The sequence below is a fragment of the Amphiprion ocellaris genome, chromosome 10 (genome assembly GCF_022539595.1).
Source record: "Amphiprion ocellaris isolate individual 3 ecotype Okinawa chromosome 10, ASM2253959v1, whole genome shotgun sequence".
In the NCBI taxonomy this organism is placed as follows: Eukaryota; Metazoa; Chordata; class Actinopteri; family Pomacentridae; genus Amphiprion; species Amphiprion ocellaris.
The window spans coordinates 16,421,574-16,446,605 of NC_072775.1; the positions used below are offsets into that span (position 1 = coordinate 16,421,574).

The 25,032-nt window shown below is 38.7% G+C and overlaps 4 protein-coding genes across 5 annotated transcripts; all 4 read right to left on the reverse strand.

The window, feature by feature from the left end:
• Positions 1-327: 327 nt before the first annotated feature.
• LOC111572750 (zona pellucida sperm-binding protein 3-like) lies at positions 328-5,384 on the reverse strand. The gene is made up of 8 exons (XM_023276553.3): positions 4,942-5,384; positions 4,713-4,828; positions 3,160-3,263; positions 2,829-3,006; positions 2,586-2,703; positions 1,927-2,012; positions 868-1,124; positions 328-738 (listed from the first exon to the last, which is right to left on the reverse strand). Exons 1-8 carry the CDS (start codon positions 5,332-5,334, stop codon positions 632-634), a joined length of 1,359 nt encoding a protein of 452 aa, XP_023132321.2. The 5' UTR covers positions 5,335-5,384; the 3' UTR covers positions 328-631.
• A 2,816-nt stretch (positions 5,385-8,200) lies between these two features.
• On the reverse strand, positions 8,201-11,172 carry zmp:0000001127 (interleukin-12 subunit alpha). The gene is made up of 6 exons (XM_055014880.1): positions 9,884-11,172; positions 9,697-9,783; positions 9,477-9,518; positions 9,167-9,289; positions 8,892-8,930; positions 8,201-8,729 (listed from the first exon to the last, which is right to left on the reverse strand). Exons 1-6 carry the CDS (start codon positions 9,962-9,964, stop codon positions 8,598-8,600), a joined length of 504 nt encoding a protein of 167 aa, XP_054870855.1. The 5' UTR covers positions 9,965-11,172; the 3' UTR covers positions 8,201-8,597.
• A 113-nt stretch (positions 11,173-11,285) lies between these two features.
• Positions 11,286-21,999, reverse strand: zgc:153615 (uncharacterized protein LOC777747 homolog). 2 transcript variants are annotated; one of them, XM_055014879.1, is made up of 8 exons: positions 21,856-21,999; positions 21,244-21,656; positions 17,315-17,424; positions 14,133-14,250; positions 13,770-13,976; positions 13,187-13,310; positions 12,674-12,767; positions 11,286-12,512 (listed from the first exon to the last, which is right to left on the reverse strand). In XM_055014879.1, the coding sequence occupies exons 2-8, from the start codon at positions 21,478-21,480 to the stop codon at positions 12,461-12,463; spliced, it is 942 nt and encodes a 313-aa protein (XP_054870854.1). In that variant the 5' UTR covers positions 21,481-21,656; positions 21,856-21,999; the 3' UTR covers positions 11,286-12,460. The 2 variants fall into 2 exon arrangements, with proteins under 2 accessions (XP_054870854.1, XP_023132319.1); XM_023276551.3 differs by lacking the exons at positions 21,244-21,656; positions 21,856-21,999 and adding an exon at positions 19,343-19,498.
• A 588-nt stretch (positions 22,000-22,587) lies between these two features.
• Positions 22,588-24,410, reverse strand: LOC111572755 (uncharacterized). The gene is made up of 4 exons (XM_023276559.3): positions 24,080-24,410; positions 23,838-23,972; positions 23,608-23,726; positions 22,588-23,415 (listed from the first exon to the last, which is right to left on the reverse strand). The coding sequence occupies exons 1-4, from the start codon at positions 24,351-24,353 to the stop codon at positions 22,747-22,749; spliced, it is 1,197 nt and encodes a 398-aa protein (XP_023132327.1). The 5' UTR covers positions 24,354-24,410; the 3' UTR covers positions 22,588-22,746.
• Between the last annotated feature and the right edge of the window lie 622 nt (positions 24,411-25,032).

Genomic DNA, 25,032 nt, shown 5'->3' on the forward strand with positions numbered 1-25,032 from the left:
AGTAGGTTGTGGGTTGTAATGGAAGGAAGTGCTCCCTAATAGCATGTCTGCAGATCTCCTGAATTGAAAACAACTGGTATTATGTTATCTGAATCTTTACAGCTGTCAAAAGGATGCATTGTGTGTACTTGTTTGGAAGTACACAAACCATGCATCCTTTCAACATCCACTTCTGCTGCTTGGCTCTAATGAGTTTGAGTGCATAAAAACCCAATGCTAATTAAATTGCTCACTAAAGCCATATCGGATTCATGGAGCAAGAATAAAGGATGCTGAGTTTTTATGGTTTTTTTTGTATAGAGCAGCTGAAATGACACTAAAAGGCAAGTTTAATTTTGTAAAATATTTACTGGAGGAAAGATTTGCCACTCACAGAAAATGCAAGAACTAGGCTGTAACAAAATTGTTTTTGAGTGAACGGAAAACAAACATTTTTGCTTTAAAGATGGTTGATAAAGTTAGCAGGAAAAGCTTTATTTCAAGTGAGATGGTATCTGAAAGATGAGATTAATCTCTGCATTCACAGGGTTGTCTGTTGTGTCCATTACATGTTTGTTCTGCATGTGGCAGCAGAGTTTTGTTTTATTTTTCGCCCTCATCCTTGCCACTCTCCAGTCAAGTATCCTGGGTCTCAGGACGTGTTGTTCTTTGGTGAAAGTAGCATTTTGGAAGCTTCTGTCCTTTTGACAGGTTTACCGGATGGCAGCACAATGAGGGGACCCAGTTGGACAATTTGCTCTGTAAAAACAAATCACATGCCTCAATTAAGAACATGAAAGGTCTCCTTTAGTAGCATAAAACTTCAAATAATGGAAAGAAAAATATCTAGGATAGGATCAAATGAACTGCAGCATCCAGTCAGTTAACCTGTTTGGTGGTCTGTTCCTCTCTTCACTAGCTTAGGTCTGCTGTGTCGGCTCTGGAACGTCCCTGGACGGAAACGGATATACGTGGCTGGACTATGCTCGGCCCTGTTCTGACCTAAGCCTTCTTGTGAAGTGGTGGTGGGCCATGTTCTGGTAATCCCGGTAGTTTTCGGAGATTGTGTGGCTGGAGGCTCCTCATTCCGATAGGACAGATCACAGCTTCTACAAACCTTGTCATTCCCATCGATTGACCGCCATCTGGATAACAAGGAATTAAAAAAAGAAACTGTTAAAAATGGAACTCCATTCTGTGAAATATGTGTGTTATGAGAAGATTTTATATGAGACAAATATTTTTAGATGACATGAGATTCAAAAGGTTCTCATTTTCTGATAACATTAACTACAAGTAAAAGATTTATTATTTTTAAGCAGAGAGGACAGTCCAGGTGAAGCACTCAGGGGATGACTGACCAAGAGAAATTACAGCTCGACTTTTAGTTTTGTTCCAAAAACATTCTGAGAAGCTGTAAAGCTTTTTGAATTGAGTTTTTCCAGTTTCTAGAATCATCTACTTAAAGCCAGGCTAAAGCTCTCGAAGGACAATCTAAAAATATTTCTGAAACCATTTGCTGAAGCTGCTAGTCTTAGTTTACTTTGTTTTTTAAGTTACTCTTTGGCCTTTTTGCCTTTATTGGATAGGTGCAGTGGAGACAGGAAAGGAGGGAGAAGAGTTGGGGGAAGACATGCAAGCAAAGGGCTGTGGGCAAGAATCGAACCCAGGCTGCTTAACCCGTGGAGCTATCCGGACGCCCCATCTTAGTTCACTTTTTACTTAAGAACAATATTTGAAATGAGAAATATTCTTGAACATTACATTTAAATGACATCTTGAAAATGTGTTAGCCAGCATTGTGGGAACATTTTGTGTGCTTTGCTGGGATGTGATTTTGTTACCTTGTTAACACCCCCCCCCCCCCCCCAAATGCCTTCCCGACTGTAATACTTGGAAAAACAGAGCATCACTAAATATAAAATTGCTGCATCATTAGTATAATACCTGTTGTCAATCAAAGAGCAGGCTCTGTTTTGAGAGCTAATAGCCAGCTTGACTGGAACAGCCTTCACGTAGCAGGTTATATAGACCTGCGGAAAAAATATAATCGGATGAAACACAAACATACGACTATTTCTGGTTTCATATAATTATTTAACAGAATCACAATGGAACGTACACTGTAGAAAAGAATCCCTAAAGAATCTGAAATCTGGCAGCAAGGATGTCACATAAAATACGTTAAAGAGTAGAATGCAATGTTTAAAAACTGTAACAGTGAAAATAACTGCAAATATCTTTATAACAATTAGATTTATTAGCCAATTTAATAATAACAAACCAATGTAATTTTACGTTTGTTTTGTTTAACAACCAACATCTCATGTTATGCTTTTTTTGTAATTTTACTAGTTGTTATCTGTAATTTAACATAACATGGAAAATCCATAAATCTTTCAATCTTTTGATTTTGATATCAGTAAAATAATATGTTTTGCCGATTCAAATACACAATAGTGTGATATAGCAGTAAAACATTGTAAAATAACAAATTCTCATTTGCAAAAAATACTGTTTCAGAGAACTACACTTAAAACGGATTAAAATTTTCATTTTTCACATGGTACTTTGCACAGAAACTTAAAATGAAACTCAAAGACAACCTCATTGCTGGGTTCTTGGTAGAACCTGAAGGCATCAAGCTGGAATCTCAGCTTGTGTTCCTCCACTCTTGGTAGGAAACGCGAGTTGGAGTTTGTCAGGTGAGCATCAGCAAGACATCTGTTAGCAGCAAAGGAGGAAAAAAACTGAGCAGTTTCTATGAGTTAAAATGCAAAAGCTATGACTTCACATCAGTTTTCTTTTTATGATTGTTACAGGATGGAAGATTTGATTGTGCAGCTCACCCATGATGCTCAATAAAGTCATATCTTAATGTTGCCTCTGCATCGGGAGTTGCTGTGGCAACACAGTGGTCAACAAACACTCGCAAGGGCATGTGGTTACCAAGAATGGCGGAGACTTCCAAATGAATGGGGTCACCCAGGAAGTATGCATGAGATCCCCTCTCAAACCGCCAATCATCTGCAAAGATGACAAAAATAAAACCGCCAACCATGAAATGAAAACAAAAAAAATAATCTTCGGATGTGCATCCCCCAGTAATGTTGCATATCACTCTTCTGAAGCTGCATGATAACAGAATAAGAAGCTTCATCGATGTCATAGTTTTAATACCGGTCATGAGCAGCAGACTGAAGTCAATCTGATCTTCTGCTGCTGTCATGGAGACAAAAGGAACCCAGGTGGGATGCAGGGACACGCCGTCGACAGAGTACTTCCTGAAAACAGGCACAAACCAGGCTGTTAAACCAGCTCTCAATTCTAAGCACTGATATGCAAAGAACATTAATGCAAATAGGAAAACAGGAAATATAATGTGGCCTCTACACACTTTTAAGAAAAGAAAAAAAATTGTCTCAAAAGTAAATAAAAAGAGTATTGTAAAATAATAGTTTTCTATAATTACAATACAATTTCTAGTCTTTGTGCATCTTAATGGTTATATACATTAAAAAGCAATTGGATAAAGCAATAGATAAATAATATAGTATTAAAACCTGTATTTTGACAGATTAACACATAGATGAATACACTACCAGTCAAAAGTTTGGACACCTTCTCATTTAATGGTTTTTCTTTATTTTCATGACTATTTACACTGTAGATTCTCACTGAAAGCATCAAAACCATGAATGAACATGCATGGAATAATGTAGTAAACAAAAAAGTGTGCAATAAGTCAAAACATATTTTATATTTTAGATTCTTCAAAATAGCCACCCTTTGCTTTGACGACTGCTTTGCACACTCGTAATGAACTTCATGAGGTAGTCACTTGAAATGGTTCCCAACAGTCTTGAAGGAGTTCCAAGAGATGCTGAGCACTTGTTGGTCCTTTTGCTTAAGGAGGCAAGAAAATCCACAAATTAACCTTGACAAGGCACACCTGTGAAGTGAAAACTACTTCAGGTGACTACCTCAAAGTTCATGGAGAGAATGCCAAGAGTGTGCAAAGCAGTAATCAAAGCAAAGGGTGGCTATTTTTGAAAGAATGTAAAATATAAGACAAGTCTTGACTTATTTCACATTTTTGTTTGCTACATAATTCCCTGTGGTCATTCATAGTCTTGATGCCTTCAGTGAGAATCTACAATGCAAATAGTCATGAAAATAAAGAAAAAACATTAAATGAGAAGGTGTGTCTAAACTTCTGACTGGTAGTGTACACTGATGAAAACAATTGTTCAACACCTGTGTTGTGAAAACTTTCATAATTATAGAAAATATGGGGCAAACAAATGCATATGAAAGTACAGGACCACTTCTCCCAGTCGTCATTCACTGAATCTAACTTTGGGGTTAGGTTTGAATTTACAGTAAGTTAGTTGAAATGAACAGTTTTATCTATTGGATTTTTTTTTTTTTAAATAGGGAAACTTGTTCAGTGACAAACTTGCAAACATATTTTAGCAGTCCTTTAATGTCAAAAATATTCTATAAAGTATTACTTTCAAGAATTTACTTTAAAATTATTTCTGAAAAATCTGAAATCCTGATTATTCACAGTTAATGCTTTAAACTATTATTTAACATATAATTCCACTGTCCTTTAAAAAAAAAACATAGATGCTGCCATGCATTAAAAGAAATACTGAAAATTCTTTTCTTTACATTTTTTTTAAAAACACAGTGTACCATGCAAGCCATTTTAAATGTCCAGAACCTACTTTTCATAATGACATTCAACTGGAACAGTGGCTCCATCCAGTCTGAGCAGACCATCAGTCGAAGGTTCAGGTGAGTAGACCAAAACATTGGAATAAATTATCTTCTCCTCTGTCGACTGAAAAAAAAAAGAAAATATTTTAGTCTATAATCAGTTTTACCAACTTAAAAAGACGAAACCCGCAGCAACTACACTTGAGCTGCATCCCTCTAAAACAACCCCATACTTACTGACAGTTCGGTCCCACAGTCGTTGAGCTGGGCCTGGATGGTGAACTCTGCCTCTCCCGACTGAACAGCTCTACATTCACTCCCACCACTCAGAGGACCTGAGCCCAGCCGCAGATGTCCTCCGTCCACCCGGAGGCCTATATAAAACATGTCAGCCTGCACCACCACCTCCATGGAATCAGGATGGCACCGGACCTCCACAGACCGACGACGCACACTGACCTGCGCGCTTGGCTGCTGTTTCAACGCCGTCACCTGAGGCCTGGTGGCATCAGAAATCCCGAAGGAGTTTGTTGGCTGCAGGTTGTAAACCACCCGGCTGTCTGTGAGTCTGCAAACAGAGTAAAACACACAGAAGATAATCCACCAAGGAACGATTCGTTGCCGGTCCATTCTCGTGGCAGGTTTGGAAGGAGTGAGGAGATCCTCCAGCTGCTGGAAATATCACACAGCTGAGAGTGATTGAAGCTCCAACACACCTGGGCGCAGAGTTTGGCTGATAGCAGCTGTTCCTCTGAGCCTGTGGGTTTATTACCTGGAAATGTGTCCACATAAATGCGCCGAGCTGCTTTTAGGTCATGTATTTTATTAACACCATTATGTGGTAACTTCATATGTTTGAGTGTGGTTTATTTTTGGTTTCCCACATTAAATCTCCCACTAGGTGGCACTACAGCTGCATGACTTCAGTAAGTGAACTGGATGAAATAGTTCATGACCCATCCTTAGTTTAGATATATGGGTTCATTTTTGTTTTGACGTTTGTGACAATCACAGCTTTGGCACCTATATTTAGTCATTGCATTTAGGTGGAACCTCTTGGTTTAATAACATTATAAAATGAAATGTTTTAAGTAAATGTAAGCAATCCCTTTTTCTATATCCTAGATAGATAGACATTCTTGCCTACTTTGTAAAGGGTCTTTGAGTGTCTTGAAAAAAAAAAATATATATATATATGTGTGTGTGTGTGTGTGTGTGTGTGTATATATATGTATATATATATATGTGTATATATATATATATATATATATATATATATATATATATATATATATATATATATATATATATATATATATATATATATATATATATATATATACAGGTATGGCATGAATGAACCTATTTAGAGGCAGAGTGGTTTGAAAGCTGTTCTTTCTATTTTGTCTCTGAGGCTACTTTCAGGTTTCTATCTGAAACACTACCAGATCTCTACTAATGAATGTCACTTTTTTCATGCAAATGAAAAGCAACACAAAGTGCTTCACAGAACAAAATGAATTTAAAAAAAACACAATAAAAACAACACTGCACTCCCACCCCAACCCCACTCCACTCGTGCAGACATTATTTTATAAATGAAGAACTGGTTAACAGCAGAGACTGAGGAACTGAGAAAGCATTCATATAAATAAAGAAATGCAATGAGGAAACACCGGAGGCACAATATGTCAAAATTCTGAATAGCAAAGTGAGACAATAATAGAAGAGTGAAGTGATAGAGTCAAGCAAAATGTATGAATGAGTTAAACAAAATGTAAATATAAATACAGAAATTCAAAGGCCATATGAAAAAGTGAATTTACTTTTAAAAACAGCACATGAAGGCATTGATAATATTAACAAATCTTTGTACTCATATGGTGGCTTGAATGGTGTATGCCCACAGATACTCATGTATAATTCTTTCTTTGTTCAAATGATTTGTTATCCCATGTATTCAGGTCTCCTCTTTCTTTCTTGTATTTGTTTCTGGTCCATTTTTGCAGTAAACAGTCTGACATGTTTTTCTGTGAAGTGACTGGTTTTTCTCAACCTCAGCAGCCACAAATGTCAGTTGTACCATTTCCAGCAAACAGGAAGGGAAGCAAATTGAAAGAAAAAGCTAGATTTCACTTTCACTACGGTTTTATGACTAAACAGGACGGTTTACCTGACCTTTCAGGACATCATTACCTGAACAAACCTACGCAACATTCACCTGGCACTGTGGAGCACGAAGAGAGCTGAAGGTGACACAGATGAGTTTGCTCAGTGGAGTCGTAAAATAATGTGTTTACGTGCTCAACAGTATCATGGGTACTTTTTAGATATCGTGTTTATGAGTTGCACATGTAATGCTTGAAACTCAGATAAAAGTTAAAATGTTGATAAGATGCACTTGCAGAATCATGTGCTGACTAAGAAAACTTTATCTGGACATTCCTCAAGGTGGAATATACTGTATGTATGTAGAAATGAATGGCACATGTACTTTACTTCAATCTTTTCTCTATGGGATGCTTTAATTCCGCTACATCTCAGAGAGACATCTGCACTGTTTACTTCACTACATTTATCAGGTAGTTTTACAATTAAAGATTCAGCACACAAAACATTTAAAGAACTTAACTAAGATAACAACTCAGAGCACTTCCAACAGCCTTTCTCACTATAATTTTTTTAATTTCAATTTTTCTTTCTCTTTCTTTTTTTTTTTTTTTTTTTTTTTACAGAACACAATCGAAAATCTGGAAAAATAGTTAATCAATTCTGGAAACAAGTATTAGCTGCAGTTGGATACAAAGTACTTTTAAATTAGTTTCAACTCAACAACGTGCACTAAAAATCAGTTACAGTGCAATAAAATGCCGGTTTGACAGTAATTCAGGAACTTCATGATATAATCCTTTTATTTTTAATAATTAAAGTACATTTTTGTGATAATACTTACATGCTTTTACTAAGGTAATATTTTTAGTTGCAGAGCTTTTACTTGTAACAGAGTACTTTTGCAGTGTGGTATCACTACTTGCTAAAGTAAAGGATGTGAGTATTTCCTCCACCGCTGGATATTCTTCTATTAATTCCTTGCAGGCTGTAAACCTACAGTACAGTGTGAGTTCAGCAGAGTGACTGTGTGCTGCATTTCTATGACTCTAGAGCCAGAGTTCTATGTCAAACCTCAACCAGACAAACATTTCCTGACTGATTTTCACATCCTTCTGAATATCAGAACTCTTTTATTGACATTACTATGGTCAGCCGAGTATTACAGTGGACTTTCCAAATGAAGTGTGAACAAAAACTAGCCACATTCTTGCTGTATTGATCACTTTGCACAGGTTTAATTCAGCAAACTCAGTTTTTCCTGTAAATCACATACTGTATAATGTTATTGTACTTGCTGTTGCTATGAATTGTCTTCAATTGGTACTTCAAACCATCTAATAGTATTTTTTTTTAAATTAAAGTGAAAAAGTAAACAGCCTTGAACAAATAATTGATCAAGCAGCAGGTATTATGCAGGAAAAATGTTTATTTAATGATTCTTAGAACCAAGTAAATTACATCACATATCACAAATAAATAGTTTAAAATAAATAGTCCAGAATAGAACAAATAAATAAATGTCATTTTTGAATACAATTCTTTAAAAAAATGTATTTTTACACATCCACTGGATGTTAAACATTACTTTGGACAGTGACATGAAGATAATAAATATGCACTCTTAAATAATTAGAAAGCAGATTGAAGTGTTTTCTGTCAAAACTAGATTATTTGAACATAGCATGAAGTGTTACTGTAGTTTTTGTCATTTGTATGTAAAGTGGTTCTGCATAGCTTTCAGAAGATTATTGAAAATCATTGTGCTGGAGCTCAGTGTTGATTCACTTAGTGTGTTCACCGGAGTTCATGTATCCAATGACTCGGTTGATGGTAACGGTTCGGACCTGGAAGCCCTTCAGCACCTTGCACAGATTCAGTCTCTGGTCGTAGGTGCTTGCACGGCCTGCAGCAGCCTTGAAAAACCACACAAGCAGATCTGTTCAATTGTCTGTCCTAGTTTTGTTTCTTTCTTTGAAAACTGTTATGAGGAGCATATTTGTTTGTCTCTGTGTGCTACTGTGAAATCAGCCCTCAAAAATCACAAAAAATAATGTAGATTTTAGTAGATCTCTTACCTCCTTTACTTCTCCCGGCAGAGGTAACTGGAAGCAATTCTGTTAAGAGAAAGAAGCATTTTATTTTTTATTAATAATTTAGCAGGATGTGGCAAATGATGGAATTAATTCACTTTTTAAAATATATTACAGATAATTGTACAAGTTCAACATATTTTCATCAGAAATCTAAGCCTGTCGAGTGTGATTTTATTGAAAAGCCGGCGTTCATTTTATTAATACTTGTGTAAATTGTACGAAAATAGCACTGGAGGTAACTGTGTATTGTGACTTACCTCCATGAGTTCTCTGAGGCTGGGCAGAACAGTCTGACCGAGCAAACTGTCTGGGTCTGAATGAGCTGCTAGGAATTTGTAGTAGTGGTTCAAGTCCTTCTTCATGTCTGTCATACATGAATCCTTGATGGAAAAAAACAGCAAAAGCAGCCATTGTTACAACACATGAAAAATGAAAATTAATACAAAACAGGGTACATGTATCCGATGTTGTTTTCAAGATAAGTGGTTTGGCCTGACAGGTTTTTTTCTATGACGTTAAAAACACATTTCGATTGAAATTGTTTGTCATAGAAGCAACAAAATTTACCTCATCAAATTCATGCTTAGTGATTCCAGAGCATGTCGATCCCTGTAGGATGAACACAGTTTAGTAATTAGTGGCACAGCTTCAAAAAATAGAATATTCAGTGTGTGTGGACATAAAATAAGCTGAATGCTGTACTGTTAATTTGTTTTAACAATTTAATTAATGATCTTCCTTTCAGAATATTGGAAATACATCTGGATGAAAAACTTTCAGCGCTTACCTTTGGAAAACACACAGATGGTGTGTTGGTCTCCATGTTCAGCTCCATGTTCTGTGTCATGCAGTCTATTCCACTGAACAGGTTTCTCTGTCATAATGTAAAAGAATGTATGAAAAAAATGTAAGCTGTAAAAAATTCTATCAGTAAAGATATATTCATTAACCCTCATTTAGTTTTGTTTTCTTACCTGGGCATCAGTACTGTTGTGTAGCACTTCAGTGATGCTCCGTAGAAGCGTTTGCGCGTATAAAACACAAGAGTCCGTCATCGGTTCTTTGCCCTTCACTGGCAGAGACTGGCTGAGCTCCCATACAGAGCAGGTGAGCACCACAAGCAGCAGTGCAGGAGCAGAGTCTGGCAACAAAAAGAAAACAAAAACACATAACTTCAGTCTCTTCTACCAAATAACCTCACACAATGATTACATTACAATCATTACGTAAGTTAGTCAGTATGTTACATTATACTCACAGAGCTTGACGAGTGGCATCTTGGATGTCAGGGCTGATTCAGATTCTTTGACTGTGTCTGTCTGAACTCGGACATCCTTAAGTGTTTTATACCCACACTGATGCAGGGATTTCCCTCACAGTGCAGCAATCCGTTGATAACTAACTGTAAACTGAAAGTACACAGTCAAGGTTGAGTAATTTCCTTTTTTTCTCCCCCGATATCGCAAAATGCTTTGGTGAAACTGGAATTAACACAGACATGGTAAAGGTAAAGGCCTGTAGGTGGATCCTGAGGTTACTGTGGTGCATCACATTAATCACTGTTCATTGTTGATATTTCCAAAGAGGGAAAAGTGAAAGATTTTAGGATACTTTATAACTCTAATTCTGTGAAACACTAATTATGACAAACATGTTCAATTTTATCTATCTGTAATATTTATCTGTAAGGATAAAAAATCTTTTGATGGAACACAACATACAGAGTCATCTGGTATTTTTAAAGGATTCTTATTAAATCTTGTATTATACACCAAGGAAAAACATTTGAAATGCTGCATGTTTAATTAGTTACAACATTTGTTGTGATTGTTTTTCAGGTTTGGGCAGGATTTTGGTTTCTAAAAATGTTTTCTCTTTCCTCAGATGTATTTTTATTGTGTTATATAATGTTATTTATTGTGTAACCGTCAGAGGTAAATTATTTAAAACTTCCGAGAAGCTACTGGATATTATTTACTGATTTTACTAGTTCATTGAAGCATGTTTAAAATGTACATTTTAATCAGAATTATCAGATTTTCCCCCCTTTGGTTCTACTACCAGTTCATATTGAAATCTGATACCTGTTATTTTTGTCCCCACACTCAGAGTTGTTTCCCCCTCGCTTGTGGCAGTCCTCCACAAAACTCTAGTTACGTAAGTGTCAATGAGAATCTGAATGCGTGAATGAGCAGAGAAACTCATATGTGCCTTTTGTGCCACAAAAAAAAAGAATATGTTAATAAGACAGAGCTCGGTTATTTGGTTTCAAAGAAAGTGACATCAGTTCATAGAGACTTACGCACAACGTGTACATTTTTGCAGATTCTGAAGAATAAATGCAAATGAAATCAAAGCCAAATATAGGCAAGCTGACACACTTGAAACATTTATTACTGGATTTTTTTTTTTAACAATCATTTTACAGTGCATTTATCAACAAAGCAAAACAATAGAAAAAACAACTTTAACCCTGTGTTAAACAACATTCTTAAAAAGCTGTGAGTGAAAACACTGAAACATAACAAGGCATATTCCTCACCCTTTTAATAAAGTATCTTTTCACATTTACATACTGCATGTCCATAAACCTTTTAAACAGATAAAATAGATATATGCTCAGGCTGTGATTTACTCGTAAATTTGTGTTAGATTTTCTCTGTTTCTCAGCATCAGTAAATTAAGCATAACATAAATGACATTGCATATTTCTATTTAGAGGCTGTTCATGTCGCAACACCTCAGCATTTTCTTTTTCTTTGTGTTAACCCGAAAATAAGTCTGAACTTATATCATTTTGTTTATTGCAATACACTTGATAACGCAAATCTGTCCGAATAAAGTTCAAAATATACTCCACTAAATCTCTAAATATATCTTTAAAGCAGGTGGAAACTGTAGCAGCTACATAGTTCTATCCAATTCTGTCTAAATGATTTTTTATGAGATTTCCGTGAAGCTGCTGCAGCATATTTGTCATTTACTATTACAACAGCCCAGATAATACATGTGTGATAGTGAATACCGACAAGGACACAGTGCTCTTAGTGAAATAAATGATATGCAGGTGAACTGAGATACCCTCTCGATATTATAGAAACAAACTAATTTAACTGTTTATGGAGACAACTTTACCCCTTTGTGATACCAAGGAAAAACAAGGTGAGCTGGTGCTCTCTCCAAACCAGCATTTACATAAATGAGTGTACTGTCCAAAATCACACGGAGGTTGAAACAGATCAGGGGTGAAATAAAGTCAAGAGGATTCCCCTAATTCTATGAAACACGGCATTAATCATAGAAAGAGAAAGTGAAAAACCTGCACAAACTCAACTGCGTCCACACTGAAATCTGTGATCTTTTTCTTTTAGCCGTCTTCTCGGGCAGCCTCACGGTGGTGCAATATAATATGTGCGTGTTGATACTAAATGCTGTGTTCATTTCTCCAGAAACAGTCACCACAGATGGAGTTTCATTAGCAACACTAGTGACAGTGTGTGGTGTGGGAGGTTGGACGGCGTGCAGACAGAAACACGTGTAGACGGGGGTGTTTATTTAGACATAGCCTTCTCTGCCAGGTGCCGCTGATGGCTGTGTGCATGCCTGTCACAACAGAGACAAGAAGCGCATCAAAGTGAGCACAGGACATGCTGTCCAGCTCCAAACGCAGCTGATTTTCACTGCTCCTCTCTGACAGCATTTGAGATAAATTCGACACATATTATGGACAGGAGAGAAAGTGATAGGAGAGAATGGAGATTCACCTGGTGAGGTCCTCTATGTCCACTAGCATAGCGTCCTGCTCCACATGCAGCTCGTCCCTCATCAGCAGCAACTGCACCAGCTCCTCATTTAGACCTGTATTAGATTAGAGATGGAATATACTGCTGAGGGGTTCTGGAAGAGGTGAATTTATGTGCATCATCTGTAAATAATACCTAGAAAATTCTTTTATTTTGAACTGTAACTTTGGTTTGATATTTCATAAAGCCCAGTTTAGAGTTTAAACATGTGACAACCAGTGCACACTATAAGATGACTCTTGAGAAGCATTATCAGCATAGTTGATTTAAAAACATTTTATTTGATTGATGTAGGCCTTGATCGTTGGATTTAACTATTTTGAAAATACTTTGGATAAGTTAAATTGTATTTTCCATTAAACTGGGAGGATGTCCCCATTCTGTTGGACCACCAGGAGTTTTTTTTTTCTTTTGCATTTTCCAAATACTTGCATTGATGCTTGTGTCTCACATGTGCGTACGTGATTTACTCACTCTGAATCTGTGAGTGTAAGTCATTCGTGATGACTTGCAGTTGTCCCAGACTCATGTCTCTCATGTCTCCTTGCCTCAGATTCCTCTTCATTAAGCCTTCGCTGATGTGGGGCAGATGTGGAAGCTGCATATACAAACGTGCACAGACAGGAAATTGCTGCATGTCAAAATGTGCAAAGCATCTTTGAATGTGATTGAAGACTAAAATAGTGTTTTTCTCAACGTTGATCAAAGTGAACTGGATCTGTCTATGTGCATTTGCAGTTGCTGGTTGTGCAATAACAGTGGGACAAACTTGCGATGCTTCTGTTTACCAGTTTCAGGGGCTTTTTCATGGTCTCATACATGAACACACATAAAAACCTCACCACTGACCTTCAGTCACTCCACGTCTCTTACGTAATGTTTATTGTTTTGTGGTTACTGTAACACTGGCTTTCAGTCGTTGTGTTCTAGCTTTATTTTTCCTTCACACTTTGATCTTTTATTGTCCTGAATCCTCTCTTAAATTGCATTTCTTTATAAAATGAAGAATGAAGAGCTTCACACAATAACCCCCCTGTTCTCTGTCTCTCTGACTAACCAGGTCAGCCACAGGGGATCGTCTGTGCAGTTGGATTTGTCTCTCCACCTCCACCTGCATTCGGGCCATAGGTCGAGCCAGAGCCAGCGCCACCCGGGCCTCCTCCTGCAACCTTCGCTGCACCCGCCAAAACCCACCGCAGTCATCTAACGGATCCGAGTCCTCCTCTGCAGTGTCCCGGTCTGATAGCGACGAGCTCTGTTTGCTCTGGAGAGGAAGTGAGGTACAATTATGATGAGTTATGATGCAACAGCCACTGTGGTTCTCTCATGTGATGATTACACATGAGAACAGTGGGACATGACAGAAACACACATTTAACACCTGCACAGCAACACACTGAGACTAGGTCAGGATGCATACCACAGGGGACAGCGGTGTGTCCAGGCTGGTCTCCGTCCTGCTGTCCTCAGCATCACTGTCTTTGTCACTGCTGCTGTCATTAACAAAACACACCTGCAGGTTCACCCCACTCTGCAGCCTGAGAGGAAAAACGTGGCGTTTAGAGTCATTAAAAGTGTTTTTTTGGCAAAATGAAACCTGTGCAGAAAAAAGGGAAATTACTTTTTGTATTACAACACAACATATTGTGTTGTACGGTGTTTTCTTTGCACATAAGTGAAAGAAGTTACAATGTGCAGGAATTTTAGTCATTATATCCTCAGCAAGATGATCCAAGAAAGAAAATTTAAATAACTGTACAGTTCCATTAATGAAAAAAAAATCTAACAGAAGCGGAAATGCCAGGAAACGTTTGGATGAGGAGTTCAAGTAGTTACAGAATTCTCATGATGAACAGTAACTTTAATTCAGGTAACTGATGTTATTCCCACAAAAACGTACAACTATTGTCAAAAAGTTTGAAGGCTGCCTGTAGTGGATTATACATCATGTGTCAGGTTCGCTGGGTTGTCAGTGTAGTTTTTACATCAAAGCACAGGAAAAGCACTGGTGTTTTTTCACGGCAAAAGAATGTTGCCAGCTAAGGAAATTTTAATGCTGTTGCATCTCACATGATTATACGTCATGGTGCCATGGTGTGCTCCCAACTTTCCAAGTTTTACACTCTATGAAGAAGACTCTTCACTGTTCAGGTTCTTAATAAATGGTCTTGTGAGTTGGTGATTAAGAACCTGACTGGCCAGCACAGAGCAGTGACCTTAACTCGATCTAAATTAACCAAACTAATGTTCCTTTCTCTGCAAAGAGGTTACAAAATCTTAGAAATGGCCTTCTGAGAAGAAAGAAAGCAGTAAACTAATGACCGTAGTTTCAAAATCACATGTTAAGAAATTATTTTGGGTGTTCCGTTTAAGTGTCTGTATAGCTGTTTTGATGTCAGTAACATCACAAGCTGTGACATAATTGTGGGAAGCGGAAAGAAAAGTAAATGAAACTTTAAATGGAACAATAAAAGTCAATCAGGCTCCTCACAGCAGTTACAGAAAAACCTTAACCTCAGCTTTTCCAAAAGCTCAAAATGCCATTCATTCAATTCCAGATCATGACTGAAAAAACCTAACAACCCAAAGTGCACTCCCACCTCATGCTAGGAGAACAATTATTACTTGTAAAACATCTCAGTAACTGGACAGAGCGGTGGTGGAATTTCCACCTCAAACTAAACCCCAGAGGGTGCACCTTTACCTCCGGTGGCAGTCATGTGACTCACATTCACCAGTCACAGCTGTGGACTCATATAAGGCCTCACTTCTCCTTTCAGGAGCTGACAGAACTGCACTTCCTCAAACAGCAGCCAGTAGTGAGGGGGCAGCCCCATACTTTGATCTAAGGTAAAGGGCTTTAATTGGAAAATGTTAAAGAGCCAGAAAGCTAGTGAAGGTCAAAGCTGTCATCACAAGAGAGATGTGCAGAGCTGAACGTAGAGTGGCTTTGGTTAACCATCTTGTGTCTGATGTAATGCAATTCTGTTGTATTACAACAAAACAAAACTACACTGACAAATATGAAATATCACTTTCATGAGAACATGTATTTCCTTTTGTTTGCATGTCAAATCTGTGTGACGTATTCTCTCTCTCTCTCTCTCTCTCTCTCTCTCTCTCTCTCTCTCTCTATATATATATATATATATATATATATATATATATAGTAGTTTTTGTATAAATATTTTCAGATTTTCAGATTTAAAAAAAAAACTTAAGTAAAAAATTTGTTACATTTTTTTCTTTTCTTTCTTTACTTGTATTGCCACTTTTATATCAGGTTAGGTAATTAGACAAGGTGATAAAAAGGGGACATAATAACCCACATATTTTAAGACAATCTACCGTAAGAGTTTAAAAAAACAAATCAAAACATTTGAAGATCAGAAGTTGCACATTATATTAACACTTAATGCTTTTCTAAGAAGTCTGGTGTCACAGCTGTAAATGGGATTTATAAGACATTCCCCAAATTTGTCTGACTCATGAAGCTAAGTTTCTGTCTTAGCAACTTGTCATGAAACAGGTTAACCACGGTGCCCCGTCCTTTGTGCCCACTCTTTCCATACATGCTTTGTTGTGCTGCTGATAGTATACAGTATTAGCTAGTATTCAGTCCAACGTCAGACTGACTGTAAACATGACTGTGGCTTTTCTGGAAACCTTTCTCTTTCTTTCTGCATGTCTGTGATTTAAATGACTCACTGTCTTCCTCTGTTTGTAGCCACAACAGCACAAGACACATGATAATTTTATTTATCTACTAGACCTCTTTTATTGCACCATGCAGAATTTGAGTCACTGTCTCTCAATTGACACCTATGAACCAACAAGCCAAAACCAACAGTTCATCTTTATGAAGGTGTTTGTTTAAAGTTACAGTTTACATTTCTTAGCTAAGAGATAATGTAAACTGTCAAACTGCACCGTCTCCTGGCTAATAATGTCTTAACTTCCCATCCTTGAGGTGACTGTTTTCATTTGGGATCTAAAAGCGTTCATTACCTGGAGAACGTTATGTTTTTGTTCTATTAAAAACACGTCTCTATCTAATAAACGCAGTCCATTTTCAGCTTTGTGAGAACTGAGCATTTTTCAGATAAACCAGTTGGTTTTCTTTTTTTTCTTTTTTTTTTTTTTTTAAATTTTAACAATTTAAAAAGAACCAAATTTCCTTAACCCATAACAATTTTTTGTTTGTCTGAAATATCCAAAATCATCAAATAATTTAGGTCCACAGGTTGTCACTATCAGACTGATATTTATACAGTGGTTTGCCAACATCATGGGCAGGTATTGAATTAAATATGTTGTATTTTTCAGTCAACTTCCAGGAGTTAAAGTCTACAACACCTATATTTAGACTTTGCTTTTCAGTTTTGAAATGAGATTCAAAAATAAAACTGTTTTGCATGGAACAATAATTACTTGAATCTAGGGCATATCAATGTTTCGCTCCTACTCATCAAAGAATAAAATCAGAGAAAAGATATAAAGACCTAAACTGCCAGCTGTCAGCAGCTACAGCACCATAATATTGATGTCAGCCTTCAAAAGGCTACATTGATCAAACCCTCTCACACACATATTGAGACCCACCGGGAGGACGAGCCGTTCTTGCTGCAGCTGGTGTAGATGACTGGCTCGTCGTCATAGAAACTGCCAAGGGCAAGTTTCTGCCTGATGGACTCTCTCTCATTCCTCTGGGCCTGCCAGAAAACAAGAAAAATACATGAACACAAAGAGCATTAATAGTGCAGCGCCTGTATTTGCCATCTCTGCTTGATTGATCAAGCAGGTCGCGTATTCGCAGTAAGAATGATTAAACTGAGCATGTGGACTGGTATTCAAATTACAGCCCTAAATACTTGAACTAGCTCAAAAATGAGAGCTCTCTTTGGTTCACAAATCAGTCATTTTCTTCTGTAACTTGAAATAATGTGTACAGCAGACACTCATCTCATAATACTCTTAATAAATACATTTGCAGTCCGAATAAGAAGGCAGATCTGGCAGATTCAGGTGCTCTGATTTCCCCTCACAGTTCAGAGACATACAGAGAAGCTCAACATTTGCTCCCATGTATGAATGTGAGTGTTAATACATTTATTCTGTCTATGTGTCAGCCCTGTTATAGACCGACTACCTGCTGACAACCTGTCCTGGATGGCACCTTATGCATTCTGGCCCCTAAGAGAATACAAAATGGATGTGTGAACAAATCTGCAGCATCTATCCTCATGAGCAGTGCCCAGGTAACACTGTGTTTCAACATGGAAGGAAAGAACAAAGAAGGTTTTTTGGTTTTAACCTTTTAAGTCCATACCACAGACGTAAAAAGACTAAATATCTAAATAGGAAATAGAGATAGCAATTGCATCTTTTTTTTTTACATCTTTTTCTTTTCTTTTAATTACTCCAGTCAGCACGGCCTAGAGGACTTTAATGGCTAAACATCATCAATAATGGCCTTCTTTCGCTATTGTGCTGATTTATATTCCATCATTAAGACTGCTAATATCTGAAATGGTTAAAGATTCCATTCCATCCCTTTTAGTGCTGCTGCTTTAAAATGCCACGTCATTCTGCATCGGTGTTTCACAATTTATCTATAGATGGCTAATGTCTCCTGACCGACATTTTCCCTGTATTCATTACTGTTTGATCAAAAATACTGGTTCCTTTGTCTCGGCATTTTTTGTCCAATTTTCCCCATTCTCTTCCCTTTTTTTTCTTTTCAGTTGACATCCTTCCCTCTATCATCTATCTTCTTTTTCACTTTATCTGAGCTTCCTCTCTGTAGCTACCTTTAGATCTAGTTTCTTCTGTCTGGGGCGCTCACACTTGTGGTCTTATTTTAGAAAAAATATCAAACAAAATGCTTCAGTCTAGCATGATTTTGTACTCTTGCATGATTCAGAAAGTATTTTTACATGATGGGATGGTGCTAAACACTCTCGTCTCCTAAGGCTGCTTACGTTTGTGTGTTCTTGTGACACACAGAGACTCTCAGCACCAACAACCTCCTAAATTAGGGATGTTTCTCTTATGTGTCACTGTTCTTGCTCTAAATAACCACACACACACACACACCCTCTTTTTTTGTGACGCATCAGTAGATGACGCTGTGATGTAAGAGCATAAATCAGTTGATTGCCTTCAATCTCCAAACCAACACTCCGCCTCCTGCTACGCCACTTCAGACAACCGGATGTCCTCCTTATGTGCAGACTGTCTACACACACACACACAAATTCACACAAAACCTGTTTTAGGTATGTGGTACAGGAAATGAAGATCAGAGTCGCTGCAAATGATCTGGAGTGATTTAATTTCTGAAAATCTTAACACAGCATATTATATGATTATACGGATATTAACCGTATGAGATGATAAATTATTTCAAATTTCACTGAAGATATGTAAAGGAACACAGAGATGTACAGGTAGGAATCGCATAGGAACACACCCACTCCCTTTACAATCACACATCCTCTCATCCAGTATGGCTGATTTGTCTACGACAGCACACCCATGATGGACACCTATCATGCATACCTGCCAACATCACACCGCATATTCTCCTCAGAGTAACATGACGGCACAGAGAAACACAAATCCACACACCTGGTAAACGCGTTTCTCCTGGTGCACCATCCTTCAGCGCATCGTACTAAAACAGCCGTCCTGCCCTCCTCTACACTGCAGTGAAGCTAGACCCAGGAGACCCTCTCATATACCGCAGCTCCGTGCAGGAGAGTGAGGGTGGGAGGGAGGGAGGAGAGAGCAGGGATGGAGAGGAGGGGAGAGGCAGCAGTAGATAAATGGAGAGAGAGAGAGAGAGGGAGGAGGAGGGAGAATGTGGGAGCAGGAGAGGAAAGAGTGGGAAGAGACGGAAGCAGAGGAGGAGAGAGGAACGATGGAGGGAGGGCAGAGAGAGCTGCTCAGTGCTGCCACTGCTTCCCTGATCTGCTATCTGTTCCTCCATCTTCCTCTTGGCTGCTCCTCTTCGTCTTTAGTTTGTTGGAGGTAAAGGAGCAAATGCTATGAATCTTTCTCTGATAGTAGTAAACAGACGTTATGTATTTACATGAATAAGAGGTAAAGGCAAGGTGAGCAATAAGGCCAGGCCAAATGTAGCCCAATGAATGAGAATACAACACCAGAATATGAAACACTCAGCGAGGGCAGGGCTGATTTGTAAAATCTCCTCTAATAAATGTCAGCACTTGTAAGCAGCATGGCACGGCGTCTGCATCTGGTCCCTAAGCAGTGATGGGAATTCTTAATTACACATTTTCTGTTTGTTTTGTCTCCTGAAGGAGTCTCCCCCAGCCTCATTCCACATCACAGATTTAAGTGTGATGAGCCGTTAGAGAGGCGAGGAAGCACATGGTGCATGTGCCCACACGTGCATACGCAAACACACACACACGTAAATACAAGCACACATGCTCGCGGTTAGTTCCCACAGTGCCGTGTCACAATGCAGCAATGGGCTGATTAAACAACACTACATTCTGAGTCATCTTTCATCAGCGTCAGCATCAGCATCCCGGACAAATATACTCAGCCTTTCCGTGCCAGGAACTTCTCTCAGGGCCAATGCCAATATAATAGTTTTTAACTAACAAGGGCCACACCATCAATGACACTTCTGAACTTCAGATATAATTATTGTTTTACCTCCATTTATTCAGAAAAACTTGGATTTGTGTAGAATGGCACAACCTCGTATACCTTGGGGGAATTAGTAGCCTAAATATTCCCAGAAGGAGACTCGTGGCTCATAAACTTCAGGTTATGAATCCTAGACCGGGAGAAAGATATGGATGGGTAAGTAGTAATTCCTCCTTCCACTAATTAATAATTAATGAACAGTTTGAATTCACGCTTATAGTCTTTGTGTAAAGGGATCATTTGATTCTTCCCCGCTGTTTTATTGTGGTTCAAGGGCCCTTAATATGCTAAAAAAAAAAAAAAAATTCATTATCTGTGAGTCGCAGTGTATCTAAAGAGCTAGAAAATATGAGAAAAGATCAAATCCTTATTATCTATTATTTCTCCAAAGATCAGAAAGTGTGTGTAAGTGAAGTGTTTAGGTTTTCAGCCTGTTGTGATGCCACAACGGGATAAGCACCACCCCCATCTGACTCCTCCTCCTATAGGCTGCTCTCTGCCAATCGCTGAACAGAGTAGATCCAAAGAGAGGTGTGCCTACTGCCCTACTCCTGAAAGAGGTGTCAACACCAGCAGCTCAGTTTGATTTAAAGCTACAGACACTGAAACAGCCAATCGACAACAGGGCTTAAACCAGGAGTTTTATGGGCATGTCAGAATTAACAATCTGCAAAATATTTCAAGCTGAACCTTGAAATGCTCCTTCTAGAGTCACGTGAGATTGACACTAACCTGTTAGAACTGAGTGTAATATGGGACCTTTAAAAGATTTAGTGGGAATCATCGGCAAAAAATGTGCTCATTCAATTACTGTACAGTTTAAACAAGACAGAAAGTCAACTACTCACAGAGATGCTGGACAGTCTGGTCCGTCCTCCTCTGCAACAGTCCTCTGATTGGGGTACAAAGATATCCTGGAGCTCCTCGGCCCAACTGCGGCTGTTGACCATGCAGCCTCTTCCCATTTTCTTCTGTTGTATGTCACAGCTGCCATCGCAGTCCTCCCACCAGTGGCCTGTTGTGGCCTTTCTGCTCAATACTACTCCCTCCTCTTCCTCATCCATGTACACATCATAGTCCTCCATAAGGACAAACGGTGGTGGGCGAAGGAAATGTCAGGGATGGAGGAGGGGCTAAGTGCTCTGGCTGGGAATATGGCCAGACAGAGACAGACAGAGGTGGGATATAGATCTCTGCAAAATCAGCTGCTTGAATGACGGTTGTTCCAGTCTGTTTAGTTTACATGGCATCCTTATGTCTCCTGTGATAGCATGGATGGAAGAAAGAGGTTTAATTTTTTTTTTTAAAGAGGGCACATGAAATCACTGCAACATTCTTTGTCATAATATTTCACATGTAGATACTATGCTCCGATATGAATATCAGCGTCACATCCTAAATGCGTCACCTGTAAATCAAAAGGTCAAATCTTATTTACCACATGTATACGTAAGACTCACCTTTATTGTAGAGGTGCAACTGCTCCTTAAGATGGAATAAAAATTCAAAATAGCAACTGTTACAAAACAGACAAGAGCACAGCGTTCCATGAACGGTCAATTTTAGGATTTCTTGCCATCGTAAAGAACATCTTTGGAGTTCAGTGCCCTGTACAATCCCACCAGTACAAGTGACAGTCCAGAATAGTAAATGAACAGGGCAAAAACATAGACGAGCATCTCTTATTCCAGAGAGAGCAGCGTTACATGGCTCTCAGTTGTCACGTGCGTGAGTTTCAGTGATGTGTGTAGATCTGTTTGTGCACAAGCGCATCATCATAGGGTGCCCAAGGGTGAGAGAGCGCACCATGTGGAAATATAGGAACAGACAGAATGGGGTGTATGTGTGTGCATGCATTGGACAAGTGTATGCAGAAGTGGGAGAATAAGAAAATGGGTATAGAAGCTAAGACTGTAAAAAAGGCAAATGTTGATGTGGGTCACTTTATTCTAGAAAAGTCAAATCGAAGACTTTTCTTCATGCGTCTATGGTATAGAACGCATTCCAAGATGGTAGAAAAAAAAACAGCTTAAAAATAGAGAATGAGGCAACCAATAGTAACAACTAGAATTAAAATTGATCTTAAAGGAGTCATCCAAGGACATAATTTTGATGAAATCCCCCGTTTCCTGCATGACAAGAGATCCAAGATAAACATTTGCAGAACAGATGAAGCAAAAAATGAGGCCAAGTTCTAAATAAAAATGTTTATTTTGCGTTATAAACACCACAGGACACTTGAAAGAAAGACAGGTATGGTTTACAAATTTTGCACTTCATATCAGTTTAACCAGTCACAGTTAACAGGTGATCCTTACCACTTGAGGTTTGACATCAGGTTGTGGATGTTTTTAGTCAAATTGATAATTGCCTTGATCTGCTGACTGAGGAAACCAGGGAACAGACTCCCAGTGAAAGCCTGAAAGTACTGGATCCTGGAATCCAGATTCAGGCATATATTTTTGGTTCTCCAGGAATTGGCCAGCCCTCGGAAAATGTGATATTGGTACAGGAAAGGGAAGCTTGTGAAAAGAAGTGTCTTGACGAATTTGGCCTGGATACTCAGTAATGGCGGGTTTTCCACGGGAGCACTTTTTAGTTGTAGTAGCAGGTGTAGTAGCAGGTGTAGTGGGGGAAGCTGTGGTACTGCAAGGCCGGGCAGGTTTCAACGGTGTCGATGGGAAAGGTTTGTAGGGGTAGTTGGGGCTATTAATGTAATATGGATTGTACGGATAATAGGGAGGAGGCGCAGGAGTGTTGGGTTTTGAGAACTCTGCCACATATATGTAGTACGGACAGGAATAATATGACAGATAATGAGGGTCACAGATGGGAGGCCATCCTATATGTCGTTTAGAACGACGACGGCTATTGGACCCAGGAGAAAAAGAAACTTCCCAGGGCTGTTGCAAAGGCTCAGAGGCAGTTGAACCAGGTGTTGAATCAGGACTTGGCAACATGGGGCAGGCAAATTTAACTGGAGTCTCTTGCAATCTCATTTGCAACACGTATCGTCCATTCTGAAACAAGATTGAACAAGCAGCCAAGCTGGTTATACCCTGATTTCAACCTGGTTTTAAACATTTCTGACTTAGACGAGACAAAATTTTAAACTACCATGAAAGAGGTTACCTTCAGAATTCTAATGGTTTGTTCATTTGCAATCATGAAACTCCCTTTACCCAGTTCATTTATTAGTAGCAAAGACATACCTCTTGTATCACATTGCAGCCATCATAAGGAACAATTAAATCAAGGCCCAGCTCATTCTGCTGCATCAAGTAGTCACAAGTTTCCAGCACCTGCATCAGAGGCAAGGGAGGTGCATTGCCTGAGAGAGGGACAAAAAGACCAATATTCAATGACAAATACTGTCATGTGCTTACAGCTTTAATACAATCTTAGAGTTGAACTTTGGAGAAGTTACACTAGATTTTCCTACCCATGTCCAGTTGTAAGTCAGCAGCACCAAGTCCTGTGAACATTAGCTTCATCTTGTCAAGACCACAGTGTAGTGAAGAGGTCAAGCGCTTCCATTCTGCTTTATTAGAGAAGTCCTTCTCCAGCTCCAACATCTCTTTAGGAATAAAGATGTTCCAACATAGAGTCAATTGCAACATCCTTGGGTTTTGTATCATACTGTACATAACATATCAAATAAGTAGATAATCAAACAAGTCTTACCTGTGCTGTCTGATGGATCCAAGTCAACACGTAGCAGTTCATTTCCTGGAGCAGAAGCAGATCCTGACTGGAAGTTAAGCTCTTTCCCATTAATGCCAATGCTTCCTGTCTTTACATCAATGGCTGGTGCTTCATTACCTCCCTTGTCTTCTTTAACTGCTTTGCTCAACCCTTGCAAGCTAAGAGAAGTGGAATTTGGGACTAAAGAGCACAGGAGCAAAATGACGGCCACAATGTGACGTGCTCTACGTCTCCCTCCAGCTTCACATTCCATAATGGAGATGCACACCTGAACCAGATGGAAAGCACTGTGCTATGAAGCAGAGCAACTGAATCGCAGCCTTTAATACTGGCATTTCAGCTACCACTTGCACATGTGTTAATTAGGGTCACAACAGGTGAGCTCATTAAGATCCTTTGTCGTCTCATTCCAGGTTTGTACTCAAGCAAAATAAGTCAACTCTGACCATCTATCACATGGCATTAAACAATACACATGCTGTTTTTGCCAGCTATTTTTGCTGTCAAGTTTTATTTTAACTAATAAGTGCTTGGTTGATTACTCCTCGTGAGCAGCAGAACCTACAGACAAGAATAATAAAGACCCACCTGAGATATGCATGGTCTGCCCATAGCACAAACAAGCTTCCATAACGTGCCCCTTTGTAACAAATTAATGCAAGTTTCACATGTCATCACAGTGGGTTTTCAATGGTACAGCTTAAAATACTGCAAAGATGGGTTTTTTCAACATGACTGCATGACCTCTGATTTCAGCTGTTTTAAACGGGCCCCTTCCTAAAGAACCATGTCTCTGCAGCTGTGACTGATAGCTGAGCAAAACATTTGCCCAGATGGCTTCTGACAATAGGAAGCGTATGTGAGAACATGTCTAACACTTCTATCTGAGTGATATTTTTCCAAGGACATATTGTCAAATTCACAGCACAGCT